This window comes from Balaenoptera borealis, assembly GCF_965194805.1.
Source record: "Balaenoptera borealis genome assembly, chromosome: 18".
Taxonomy (NCBI): Eukaryota; Metazoa; Chordata; class Mammalia; order Artiodactyla; family Balaenopteridae; genus Balaenoptera; species Balaenoptera borealis.
The window spans coordinates 12,434,516-12,448,211 of NC_138877.1; the positions used below are offsets into that span (position 1 = coordinate 12,434,516).

At 36.2% G+C, this 13,696-nt stretch overlaps 1 protein-coding gene across 8 annotated transcripts in view; it reads left to right on the top strand.

Moving 5' to 3' along the window:
• NBEA (neurobeachin) overlaps positions 1–13,696 on the top strand; it is a 608,086-nt gene that overhangs the window by 290,650 nt on the left and 303,740 nt on the right. For all 8 annotated transcript variants that reach the window (XM_082365247.1, XM_082365248.1, XM_082365251.1 and 5 more), the window contains one exon: positions 11,924–12,032. In XM_082365247.1, coding sequence (XP_082221373.1) covers positions 11,924–12,032 — 109 coding nt within the window. The remainder of the gene's footprint in view (positions 1–11,923; positions 12,033–13,696) is intronic.

Below are 13,696 nucleotides of genomic sequence, written 5' to 3' on the forward strand. Positions count from 1 at the left end.
AAATTTTGCTAATAGAGGTTTTTAGCTTTTGAAACTGTTTTGTTGTTCATTGGTAGTGTTTGGAGTTTATTTTGTTTGGTTTTAGGAAAGGAGTTGGAATTATAGAAAGTAATTATAATATTTAAAAAATTTAATCCATGAAAACCTCAAAATACTCATAATGTTCTTTGTGCCATTCTAGATTTGTGTTTCCATTTTTTATACTAATAGTTCCTCCAGTAAAGATGATTTTGGAACAAATATTGAAATATGACTAGCTCTAAATATACAAGAACATCTCATGTGTACATTAATACAGCACATGTCTATTCAGCACCTACTATATACCAAACACTATTATAGGCGCTGGGAATAGAGAAGTGAATGAGACAAACATGGTCCTAAATTTTGGAGGAAAGACAAGCATTAGACTAGCACATACAGTAACACAAGGGTGCTGTGATAGGGGTGTTACAGATACTAATGCAAGCATAAGGCAGAGCACTTAACCTAGTCTGGAGTCTGCACTCAGTGCATGTTGTGTACCAGCCACATAGAGACAGGCAAGGGCCATCCCTTCATGGCAAGGGTCATGCCATGGAGGGGTTTGTAAGCTGTGCTAAGGGTACAGGGCTGTAGTTGAAGAGGTTTGGCATAATCTGCAGAGTGACAAATGGATATCTGGGGCTGCAGACTGGAAGCGAGATACCGATCTGAAGTTTCAGAATCCTTTTGAAGAGAATGGTGTCGTTGAGCAACCAATAGTGGCTATGAGGATGGAAGAAGTGGACAAATTTGAAGTATCTTTTGGAAATTAAATCTATAGAATTGCTGATAGATTGGATGGTAAGAGGAGAAAGAAGGTACTTTGATTTCTGGCTTTAATAGCTGGATGATTTATAGTACAAGCATCGTTTACTTAGAACAATACAGAAGGAAGGGCATGAATTTGGTTAGAGATATTTTTACTTTCGGTTACACTGAATTTGTAGCGCCTATGAAAGTTCCAAGTGGAAATGTTAAATTGGCATCTTAGAATTTGGGTGTCCAACTCCAAAGAGACAGCTAATATGGAGATTTAAATTCAAGAGTTCTCAGTTTGCATGAGGTAAATAGGGGATAAGGATACAGGTGTGATGCTCAGGGGGAGTGTGTGGAGTGAGTGGAAACACGCGGCCAGGCTCTCGCTGCTGTCTCTGCTGGGAATCCTCTTTCCCCACATCTTCACGTGATCGGCTCTTCCCCTCACTGAGGAATCAGCTTAAATGTCACACTCTCAGAGAGGCTCCCCTGACCATCTTATTGTGTTATGAGACTTCCATTACATGACTCTATTTTAACATTCAATAACATCGTCTCAAAATCTTTTCTTGGTTTACATGTCTTCCTGCTGAAATGTACTTCCCTTCAGAACTCGTGTCTTATTCTCGTATTTGCTGATATATCCCTGGTTTCTGGAATAATAATGCCTAGTACCTATTTTGCCATCACAAATATTTGTTGAAGGAATGAAGAAAAGAATGTTGAGTAAAATGTTTGAGAAGGAATGAATAGTCAACAAGAGGATTTTTAAGTCAGGATTAAAGGCACCACTGGAGTCAGTGACAAGAGGGACATGTTGATTTCATTCAAATTTATACTGGTGAATGAATACCTACGTGCTAAAGATGCTGGGTATAGAGCCAGGCACTGTGCTAATAGAGCTTTCAGTCCGGTGGGAACAACAGTGTTAGGTTAAGTAATTACTGATGTAATAAATGTGCCAAAAGGCAGGTAGAGGATGGGAGCAGATAACTGAGGGAAGTAGGGGGAGTAGCTCGGATGTTTTCAGGTGAGAAGTGAGCGGGAGGTGAGTATAGGCAGTAAGTACTTAACAACTATAAGAAGGTTGGCCAAGAAGGGGAAAGGGTGGTTGCTGGTGGTGGATAGGGTTTTAATTTCAGGGGGAGGAGAGGAGTAGAAGGAAGGATTTGAGTATTTTAAAATGCTGATGGAAAGAAGCCAATATGGTGGGAAAGAAAGAAGAAAAGTTTCTACTCAGTTAAAAAGAGTACAGTCTCTGAGAGGGGTGAGGCAGAGGGACAGGGGTTAGCCTTTTGTGGATGAGTATTGAGAAGGGATGCAGGCAATTAAATTGGTGGCAGGATTCAGAGAGTTTTTGTAATGATGCCTTCTGTTTTCTCTATAAAGTGGCAGGTAAGGCCATTTTCTGAGAATGAAGGAAATTTGGGGAGGTAGGTGTTATACTTGAGAAGAGTAGAAAATATTGAAAATAGCCAGTGTAGAGAAACTGGGGAGAGAAATGACTAAGGAAACACAGGAGACTTGCCAGTGTTTGGGGGTCCTGATTGAGGATGCTGTCTTTGCTATTGTAGTGTTTTCCCCAGTAGTCCACAGGACAAAGACGATGGGCATTGCTTTAAGACATTCACTTCTCTAACTTTAGTGAAAATAATCTCTTCTCTGAGCACCAACCCCTCCACATCCCTATTCCGGATCAGGTGCCTTCCCATGTTCTCAAACCACCTTCCATTTTCCCCTGTTTTATACTTACCGTACCATAGTGTTAGTGCCTGTTTATTTGTGGTGTATTTTTTATGGCTATTTCCGCAGTGCCTATTATAATATGGAGCATATGTGTATTATTTGTAACAAGTTCAAATACCAGTTCTCCTAATGATAAACTATTAGATTCTAGGCATGTAACATAATCTCCCTCTGACACTGTTTCACATCCTGCCTAGTTTCTCTGAAGGTTGGATGTAATATATGACATTTATTACAACTACAGTAATATAGACACTTTAAAAATGGAAGGTTATTTTGTTATTTTTTGTTACTACATACAGTATATATTCAGAATTTTGCCGACTCCTATCTTTAGTTTGGTCCATTTCCTTTCAATTTAGACCTTCCTCTTTCATAAATTTGAACTGGGAGTTCCAGATTTTTTTTAAAAATCCTATTTAGATAGTTCAGATGTAGTTACAGTAAAGACACATTACTCAGTTTATCTGGCTTCTGTTTGTTGATGCCGACTCTATACTAGGCACAAATTAGATTCTTTACATATACTTTTATCCCATTTGCATGGACATACAACATTTTTCTTAACTTTTTCTAATAGTGTAAAATGAAACATACAAAATATTTTCTCTTGGTTGTTAGACTATGTCTTTAATTTTCCTTGTGGGAATGAAGATAAAAATCTTTAAGTGGAAATTGTTATAAATGTTTATCCTACTTAACAGCTACATTCGTGAATATAATTCATCAATCATAGCTGGAGAAAGCAACTGTGCAGTTGTCTACAACTAACAGGACAAAAATAGCTGATGAATGTGCAGCTGAATTAAAGTACTCCCTAGGACAGGCTGAAATTATAAACTGGATCATTTAAAGGAATCTAACAAAGGATCTTTATAATTAAAACAAAGCAAGGTTAATGGGATGTAAAATTGCCTATAATATCTTGGCAATAATAATTGGATTTTAAATTATTAAAATATGAATTGAACTATAAAGCAAATAAGAAAGACTTTTAAATTATAGAACTTGAGTGATCTTTTGAAATAAATTAATCATTTGCCTAAAATAAACCTCTATCACTCTTTTGGAAGCCTATAGGATGTAATTAATGAATATTCATAACAAGCTGGAATGTATTCTTGTTTAGCACTGAATTTGACCTATGATTCACAAGATTCCAATTTTTTGTTTTGTTCTTTAAAATAAGGAAAAATGTATAACCTTGCATTTCTTACGTTTTGAAGAAGAGAAGCGTATCGTATTCAAGTTTAATTATTTAGTGATTATATGGCCCAAATTTGAATATCCTCGTTAATTTAACAAATGCTATTCAATAATTAAACCAATAAGCTTTGGTTTGCTTGAGTTTGTTTCATGTCCTTGATTTGGCAAAAACTGTATTTTAAAAACAAAAACAAAAACAGCACCTTCTAACACTATAAGAAACTTTTTTCTTAGAGTTGAGAATCTGATTTAATTTTGAATGAAGAAACCCTGGAAACTCCTGGAAAACAGAAGTTCCCTCTATATTTTTTCATGTGGTACTTAATTTATTCTTTTTTCGTACTACTATGTTATTCATTTTACACATGTAGTAAGTTATTAAACATATTGAGGTTTGCAAACAAATGAGGTAAAAAAAATCTGTGCTTTTACAAAATTAATTGTATAGATCTTAAACAGTATTGCTAATTTATAGACTTAACTTTAGACATTGGTGATGAATAATATATTTACCTGAAACTAAGATAAACAAATCCCATTTAATAATGGCTAGATTTCAAGTAAAAAGGAAATATATTTCAAAATTAGTAATGATATATTTTATTTGAATTGCATTTTTAACCGTGTTTAAGATATATCTGCATATGTATATGTATTGAGATTTTTTTTCCCCTCTGAGAACAACTTTAAATATACTTTCCTTCCAGGCACTATTATTTTAGCTTTGGTGAGAGTTAAATAATATTTCATAAAACACTAATAGTTCTTTGTATTAAAAAAAAAAAAAGGGAAAGGTGCCCTGTTTTTGGCATAGTCATGTCTGTGCCATATTTCTTCCTGTTTCTTATTTCTTGGAGACATAAAGTTTCATTTTTGTTGTTATCCTTAGCTTACATATTGCAAGCAAATGCCAGCCTAGATTCAAATGATACGTCTTTATTAGAAAACATTGATTTAGTTTCTGTACCCATTCTGACACAACCAGGATCAGCTGGTAACAGAGGAGACTAGAGTTGGCCTTTGCATTTGTGGCTGGTATGTTGTTTAAAGAACAGACACAGGGAGAAGTGAACTACCTGGTTACAGGAGAGTCAATGCTGCCATGAAGATACAGTGTGTGTGGTCAGTCCAAGGATAAACTAAAGGTGAGAGGTAAAGGAATAGAATGAGCAAGCCAGAGTACGGTCATGGCCTGAGCCATTAGTTTTAGTCTAGGAACTCTTCCCAAGGTGCCCAGGGAATTGAAGCATTGATTATAGGCGGATTAGTTTCCACGTTCGTAAAATGAGAACACACAATTTATCTCTCTCTGTTGCTGTGTACAGACCAACATGTGAAAAAACAGAATACTTATTTTATAACGTGACTGAGTCACAGTCCTAGCTGGACCAGGATTAAGAAAAAGTTGTTATTTTCTAACGACCAGAAGCAGTGTAATACCTGTACAGGTATTTCTGAAGTTCTTAACAACTATGTAAATAATTATAATACACCCAGAAAAACAAAACAAAACAAAACTGAATACTTACAAAATACTCACTAAATAGTTTTAGCAGTGATACAAATACATTTTACATCTGGTCTTCAACTCAAAGTAATTTGTAATTGAGAAGTTAGGTTTTACATGCACAAAAAATTAAACAGTTCAAAGTGTCATAGACAGTATATAACTAAGTGCAAAAAATTGATATAAAAATTGCCTTAGGGCTTCCCTGGTGGCGCAGTGGTTGAGAATCTGCCTGCCAATGCAGGGGACACGGGTTCGAGCCCTGGTCTGGGAAGATCCCACATGCCGCGGAGCAACTGGGCCCGTGAGCCACAACTACTGAGCCTGCGCGTCTGGAGCCTGTGCTCCGCAACAAGAGAGGCCGCGACAGTGAGAGGCCCGCGCACCGCGATGAAGAGTGGCCCCCACTCGCCGCAACTAGAGAAAGCCCTCGCACAGAAACGAAGACCCAGCACAGCCAAAAATAAATAAATTAATTAATTAATTTTTAAAAAAAAATTTGCATTGACTTAAGAAGAAGGACCTATTTCAGTGGACAGTAATGATTGGGGAAGGCTTCTTTTAGGAGACGGAACCGAAACAAGTATAGGCACACTGCGTGGGATCAAAAGAAGAAAAAAGAAAATCAACCCTAGCTTTTTTTGTGAAAATTAAGATTTAAAACAACAGAAAATACCTTTATATTCTTTATTATCTAATAAAGCAAATATGGACATAATTCTATGTTAAAAGTTATAATCTGTCTTTGAGCTCTATATATTACTCTTTTTTTGAGCTCTATATTTTAAATTAAAAAAGTTATAAATGTTTCCAGATTTTTTAATAGTCTATGAAACAACTCTAGCACAGGAAGAAATTGAAATTTTCTGATCCAGCCAGCCTCTTCCTTGCAGTGTCACTAGAAACTCTATGCCTAATTCTTTTAAGGTTTTGGGACCAGAGGAAGTGACACTGAGGTATTACATCTGCTCCTACACTGTGTGGCCACTTTACTTCCAATCAGCATCTGTTTTCTTGACTAAATAAATCAGGATCTAAAATTTAAGCTGTAATCTTACAGCTTGGACATGCACTGTTTCTTCCAGTTTATGGGATATCTGAGACAGTGCACACCCATTTTCTAATCAGAAAACTAAAACTCAGACACAAGGAAAATTTATTTGTCCAGGTTGATAACACTAATAAAAGACAGAACTTAAATATAAACTAGTTCTGCCTTCTGTCCCCTCCCTCATCTAGAGATGATGAAAGACTAATTTGTCTGACCTCTCATATTGCCTTTCCTATTGACATTTTTTTTCCTTTCAGTCAAATTACAGGAATTATTTATATTTAAGATTCAGGATCTCAGGGTTTCAGGTCAATGACAAGCAATTTAAATTATAACAAACTGCATAAAATTAGAAACTTCCTAGAAAATCAGAACTTGCTGCAATGATATTTGTTCCATTTGGAAGAGAATACATTGTTTTGTCTCCTGACTTCTTTCCTGTATCCATGACAACTCTGTTTTAGGACAGGAATGAATAGAATTGAGCAAATTGTTTTCTTTTTCTATTTCCTTCGAAAAATAAACTTAACTGTAGAAGATGAAGACCACTTCATTTACTTCCTATCTTGTACAGATACTCTGAGGAAGAAAATGTTCCGTAATTCCCAAGTTATCTGATATTTTTATTTACCTCTTTTTTTATGTGCTAAATGTATCGTAGAATTTTATAGTGTTAAACTGCCTTAATCATTAAAGTTCTGTTTCTTCTTTGCCCCTCCTTCCCACATAACCTGCTCATGTATTCATTCAGTCATCTTTCCATTTAGTCATATATTATTGGTGAGTCCATATTTCATGACATGTACATGCAGATCATGTTGGATACAGAGATGAATAGTGATCGTACCTCATTTAACGAACTTCACATTCTAAGAGAGAGAGACTTATTAAAAGGAAAAGAGAGGGAAAAAATCCATAAGACAGTGTGATAAATATTATAACGCCCAGAACATTTGAGAAATTGGAAGAAGATCTCTTAGTTGTATTGAGAGGAGGGAATGGCAAGAATTACAGGAAGAAGAAATGGCACATATAGAAATCCTGAAATAGCATGAGTCATTAAAAGAACTAGGAAGGTTTTTCTAGAACATAGAAAAAGTATGCTAAAAAGGCAGTAGATAAGGTTACAGAAGTAGACTGATATCTATATATAATGTTTGGCTATTATCCTGTCTATTAAAAGTAGCCGTTGAAGAAATTTAAGTGTAAATAACAGTAATGGCAAAGCAAAAAATGTATCAGAAGGATGGAAGATTTGAGGGAGGCAGAGAAATTAGGAGGCTATTGTAATTGGATAAGAGATGATTAAGGCTTGAATTAAAACAATGTTAAGTAATGAACAAACAGATTAAAAATATATTATGGAGGTAAAATTGACAAGACTGGTGATTAATTTAATGTAGGATGATCTTAAAGTCACATTTCAGCAGATTGAAAAGTGAATAAAGCTGTGTGGGTAACTCGGTGATCTGAGGTTATCTTGTGCTACAGAGCATTCACATCCTACCTAGGATATACTCTTTCAGGCAACACGCATCTTATAAATGGTTTAGGCTTCTCCAGGGCCACATCTCCCCCCTATAAATTGGTGTCTCAAGGAGTAGGAATGCCCTGGGGACATATGCCTAAAACAGCAATGCTGTTAGGATTTTGAATCTTTAGCCAGGAATTAAGTATAGAACCTCGCCTGAAACCTTCATGCTAAGCCAAGATCCTTAGGAGAGGCTGACATGGTTCTAGTGGGCTCTCCTTGGTATCAAAAGAAATAAAAGCAAATACTTATCCAAGTTAGGTCTGTTGGACTCCTGATTAAGACCAGAAATGAGGTAACAGTCAAAGAGTACTAAATATATGAGAATGAAAGCCACTATGTATGAGAATCAACAAGGAAAAAAACAAAAAAATTTAGATCCCCAGGGACTACCAAGATTAGAATTGTGAAATACAGGAAATAAAATAGCACAAAATTGAATGAATAAGAAGAGACCTTCAAAATGAAGAGGAAGATTTGAAAAATCAAAAATTATAGAATTTAATACAATTTGGAAAAAACTCCATGTATTAATGATTCATCAGATTAGACAAAGATGAAGGGAACCAGTGACTTGGAACATACATTTTGAAATTTTTCCCAGAATGCAGAAAGAGAAAGAAATGAAACATGAAGTGATATTAAGAGATATGGAGGTAAACTAAGAAAGTTTAGTTTACAAATCATCAGAATTGAAAAAGGAAAAAAATACAGAGTAGGGGAGATGAAATATTTTAGAAGATGATTGTTGTGAATTTTTAAGAACTGATTGAAAATAAGAATACAGTGACACAGAAGTCACAATGTACCTCAAGTAGGCTAAATAAAAAGAAACCCATACTAGATACATGGTACTGAAACTGGACAATGCCCAAAATAAAGAGGCAAAAGCACCCAGAAAGAAAGAAATGATCATCTACCAAAAGGGAAAATTAAAATAACAGCAACAAGGACTTCCCTGGTGGCACAGTGGTTAAGAATCTGCCTGCCAATGCAGGGGACATGGGTTCGAGCCCTGGTCCAGGAGGGTCCCACATACCGTGGAGCAACTAAGCCCGTGTGTCACAACTACTGACCTGCGCTCTAGAGCCCGTGAGCCACAACTACTGAGCCCGTGTGCTGCAACTACTGAAGCTTGCACGCCTTGAGCCTGTGCTCTGCAGCAAGAGAAGCCACAGCAATGAGAAGCCCGCCCACCACAGTGAAGAGTAGCCCCTGCTCGCCACAACTAGAGAAAGCCTGCGCACAGCAACAAAGACCCAATGCAGCCAAAAACAAATAAATAAATTAAAAAAAAAAAAAAGAATAACAGCAACAAAGAAAGCTAGAAGAAAGTGACATAACACTTTCAACGTTTGAAAAAAAATAATTCTCAATAATTGTATATGCAACAAAAGTATTTTCAAAAATTATTGGTGGGTGTGACGATAGAGTAATTTTGTGACATTTTAACTTACTCCGGTCCCAACCTTTGTTCCCCAGTTCAAAGGAAGCCATAAAAATGCAGCACACATTATAAGCACTGTACCAGAGGGAGCATAATAGACCTCATTAGTAAAGAATTTTAAATCACTTACTTGTTCTGATCTGTCTGGTGACTCCCTGGAAGAATGGCTTAAAACATTTGTTTTATTTTGCCTAACCTGGGAGTGGCCTGGAGTGAGAAGAAAAAAAAAAAAAAAAAGCTGATTTCCTGAGGGCATTTGTTGAAGACATTTACAGGCTAATATCTTAGACCTCACTGCCTGAGGTGATAGACACCTCAGCTGCCTGAGGTGATAGATACCAGTTGAGGCAAATGATAGACACACCAAAAAGCTTGGGAGGAGCAGCTGGGGGTGAAATGTACACAAGGGCTTTGAAAGGCTCTGACATATTCCTGGAAATGTAAAGGGCCCTGCACACGCTTAACGTTGTGTTCATGCTCTGGAAAGACCTGAGAAGGCCCCAAACTCTCATCTTTTGCTGACGCTGGGACTCTATGGAAGCAGGAAGTAAATGCAAAGGTAGAGTTGAAACCTGCCTGGCTGAGTGTTCAAGGGCTGTCCAAACACACACACAGCTGCTTGAGAAATTCTGGGAGATTTTTTTGGATTCAGGCATTTAAAGAAATCTCTGTCTCATCATTAGCTGACACTAACATAATGAAACAGAGACTTCAGTGACCACACATGACAAGGAATACACACTTAACAAAACTATTTTAGAAAAGTCAACTCAAGTTTCCTCAGAGGTCCAAATGTAGGACTGAGGAGGGAGACCCACGTCTTCACCTAGGATTACGTATTTCCTGAGCAATTACAGCAGGCAGATCAGGAATTGAGTGAAGGTGCTGGAAAGAGAATGGTTAAAGTGTGGACTGGGGGGGATCCATGCTTGGGGGGAAAGGAGATAAATCTGAGCAGTGGTTGAAGGACTAAGAGAAGAGAGGGATCAAAGAAGTGGAAGTTGGAAGTGAGCTTATTTTTGCCTGGGGCCAGGGAGGGACGAGTGAAGGGGAGAGAAAGCACTTAGGATAGGAGATTGTGACCAGAGAGTAGATTGTTGGCATAAAGATTTACTGATGTGAAGCTGATTATGGCCAGTGAGGTGATTTCCTGAAGTGAGGTAGAATTGAAGATTCTAAAGGAATCTTAGATTTAGGGATTTTTGGTTCCCCTTTAAAAGGTCAGAGAATTGTGAGGTACTGTGGTGAATGGTTTCCCACGTGGCTAATGAGGTCACCCAGAATGACAGTGAGTCAGATAAGAAGATGCATGGAAATAAAACATCATATATTAGTTGCTATATAACTCATAAGGGTCAGAGGTAGGAGGACAGACTTTCAGACAATTGATGCAGTTTCTCTGGTGTGTCTGAGGCATGAGTCTCCCCCACCCCACCCCCTCCTCTGCCACCATGCCTCTTGGCTTTGCCCATCCACTTGTTCTACTATTCCTGAGAATAGTACCTATTAACCAGCCAGACACTCTCTCCTTTCCAGCTGTCTTCTGTTAATCTATTTAAATGTAATCTGCACTAATTTGCACATATTAGATTTTTTCCTGGCTTTCTTCAGCCTTCATGCACTAGACAAAGCCATTGAACGAAATACTCTAATCTCTCACATCTCTTTTCTCTTTTGAAGACTATCTATAAAATATAGACCAATGATGTCATCAAAAGTTAATATTTGGAGTTTAGTCTTTCTTTAACTTCTTTTATTTTTCCAGCTGCTTCAGTGATTAAATTTAAGACTATCCATATAATATTTTGCCCTCCAACGTTATTTACATAGGAGTTTGAGCCTTTTTTCCCCAAGTATTGTGGTTTCTAGCAGATTCCCCTAACCGTTGTGTCTTCGAATAATTCATGTTGTCATTAACTTTCATGCTGAAGACTAGACCATATTCCCATTGGAATGTGCCTGTGTCCCTCTTACGTGATTGGAGAGAATACTGCTACGTGTTTCCAAGTGATCTCTCTACCTGTCCTGCTGCTATGCAAGATTTTAGTGGTGCTTCCGTCATACTGCCAGGAAGTTCCCGCTGGTCCTAGAGTGACAGTCATAATTTAACCAAAATCTCATCATGGAGTAACAAAATCTGTGTCAGAACAGACATGGACTTTGGAAAGATTTCTACTGAGAACTATCTTGAATTGAGTGCTGCTTGGAACTCATTTCAAGGTAGTTCCATCTTAGAATTAAGAATCTGAGCATTTAAGTGAATTTTAGGTGTCAATTAGTCCTATTGTCTGTATTAATTAAAGAAAGAATCCAGTCTATAGATTTCATAACATATGGTCATCCAGTTTTGTGTGAAAATTTACTTCCATGGCAGTGAATTTTGTTGTTTTAGCCATTTTAAAAAGTGTCAAAAATCCTTGGTTTTTAGTGCATTAAATAACTTTATTGAATTAACTGAATCATTTGTTCACAAGGCACACTATATTTGAGGCATTGCTGTAACAATATAATGGCATATTTCTTAATTATATGATTTAGCTTTATCTAAAATTTATGCATAGTTAATACTTGCAATACTGAAATTTGATTATTGAAAAAAATTGGATTAAACAAAGCTATTAAGAATAATAATTCCAAAGATATTTTTCTTTTCAGATTGCTATGCCATGCTATGAAGGACCATATAGTTCGTGTTGCAAATGAAGCTGAGTTTATTTTGAATAGACAGAGAGCTGAGGATGTACATAAACATGCAGAGTTCGAGGTAAGGTTTTGGGATTGAATTAAATTCTGCTTTTCTGTTATAAGTCGGTTGTCACCAATGGTAACCTTACATAAGGTTTTTTTTTTTTAAGAGAAAAATTTCACTGAAGTCATTTCAGTAGTTTTTAAAAGCTTTAGTAAATGTCAAATACAGGGCACTTATTTCTTTTTACCTCATTTGCAACATGAAGAGACCCGTCCTGCCCTGTTCCTAACCAGTTGGTGGACTGAAGTTGTTCTGACTTATTCTTAAAGGCAAATACAGTTTTATAATGCAATTCCTTTAGTAATTTTTAAGCATAGTTTACACACCATTAGATATGGGTGTAACAGTGGTTATATGGAGAAACAGTTTTACCATTCAGTAATTTATTATTTAATAATGTATCTATCTTTATTTAGAGTGGCCAAAGATTATTTTAGTTCATATTTTATATTTATAATTGATATTTTAATGACAAATGAAGCAATGCTATTATATATGATATAAATGTAGATCTGTATGTATCGATCTATATATGGAAATGTAATAGTTGAAAAATCCTCATAAGTACAATTAACTATCTTTTGAGTAAAGAACAAATAGCTGTCATTTCTATTTTTTATGCAAAAACTAAAGGATGTTCAAGCACTATATATTACATACTAATAGTTTTTTAAGAACATTATTCTTATATTTCTAGCATGTCAATAATTATTTGACATTATTTGTATTGTCCTAATTCAATAAAATTGGTTTCAGAAATATTGAGGTGACCTGGTGTTTGGCTTAGGTTGGACTTCAGTGGCCTTGAAAATAATATATAACTCCACCAATTTATTCTCCTGATACGACATGTGAACAAGTGTGGTGTGGCTGGAAGCCAGAGCCCACGGTTTCAGTTTTGATGAGGTTTTTATCTCAGTAAAGCAGCTCTCTTAGCCATGCAAGTTGATGTCCTAGGTCTAGTGATCTCTGACCTACCTAGCTAAAAAGCATGAGGCAGAAAAATAGCTGTTGTCGCTTTAAAACCCATAACCTCTGCTTCATTTGTCAGATGAGACAGCGCACACTTGTCATATGGGATTACACAACCTTATTTTGCAAAAAATGAACAAACATTTTAAACTCTGGTAAAAGTCCATTGACAACTGTTTGTCAAAATGAAGTTTTGTATCGCTTCAACCGTAAATAGCATCGGATATTTATAACACTGGGTATCGTGCTGTAATTTGGATGACAAGAAAAGATTGAGTTCTTTGAATATAATATGTTTAGGTATAAGATATGTCAGAACTCTAGACAAAATAAGAATATTCAATTAACTTTTGACTTCTGTTAGTAAATAAGGTTTAGATTATTAACTGAATTCCCTGCAGAATCAGTTTTGAGTTGATCATATATCTACTAAGAAAATCAAGATATTTTGTGGGAATATAAGCAGATCAATATTTGTCATGTGAAAGCATTTAAAATAGATTTTCAAGCAGCTAGATATTAGTTACAAGCTCTAACATATATTTAACCAAGATGATATTAAGCTAAGGGTGGAGTTTCTCAACCATTTTTCTTTGTTGCTCCCCACAAGGAAAATTTTTAAATAGTTGTCATCCTAATCAGCCCCCACCTTGATTTATTGTATTATCATCAATATGCTGCATATCTATTTGTGTACCGTATATGCA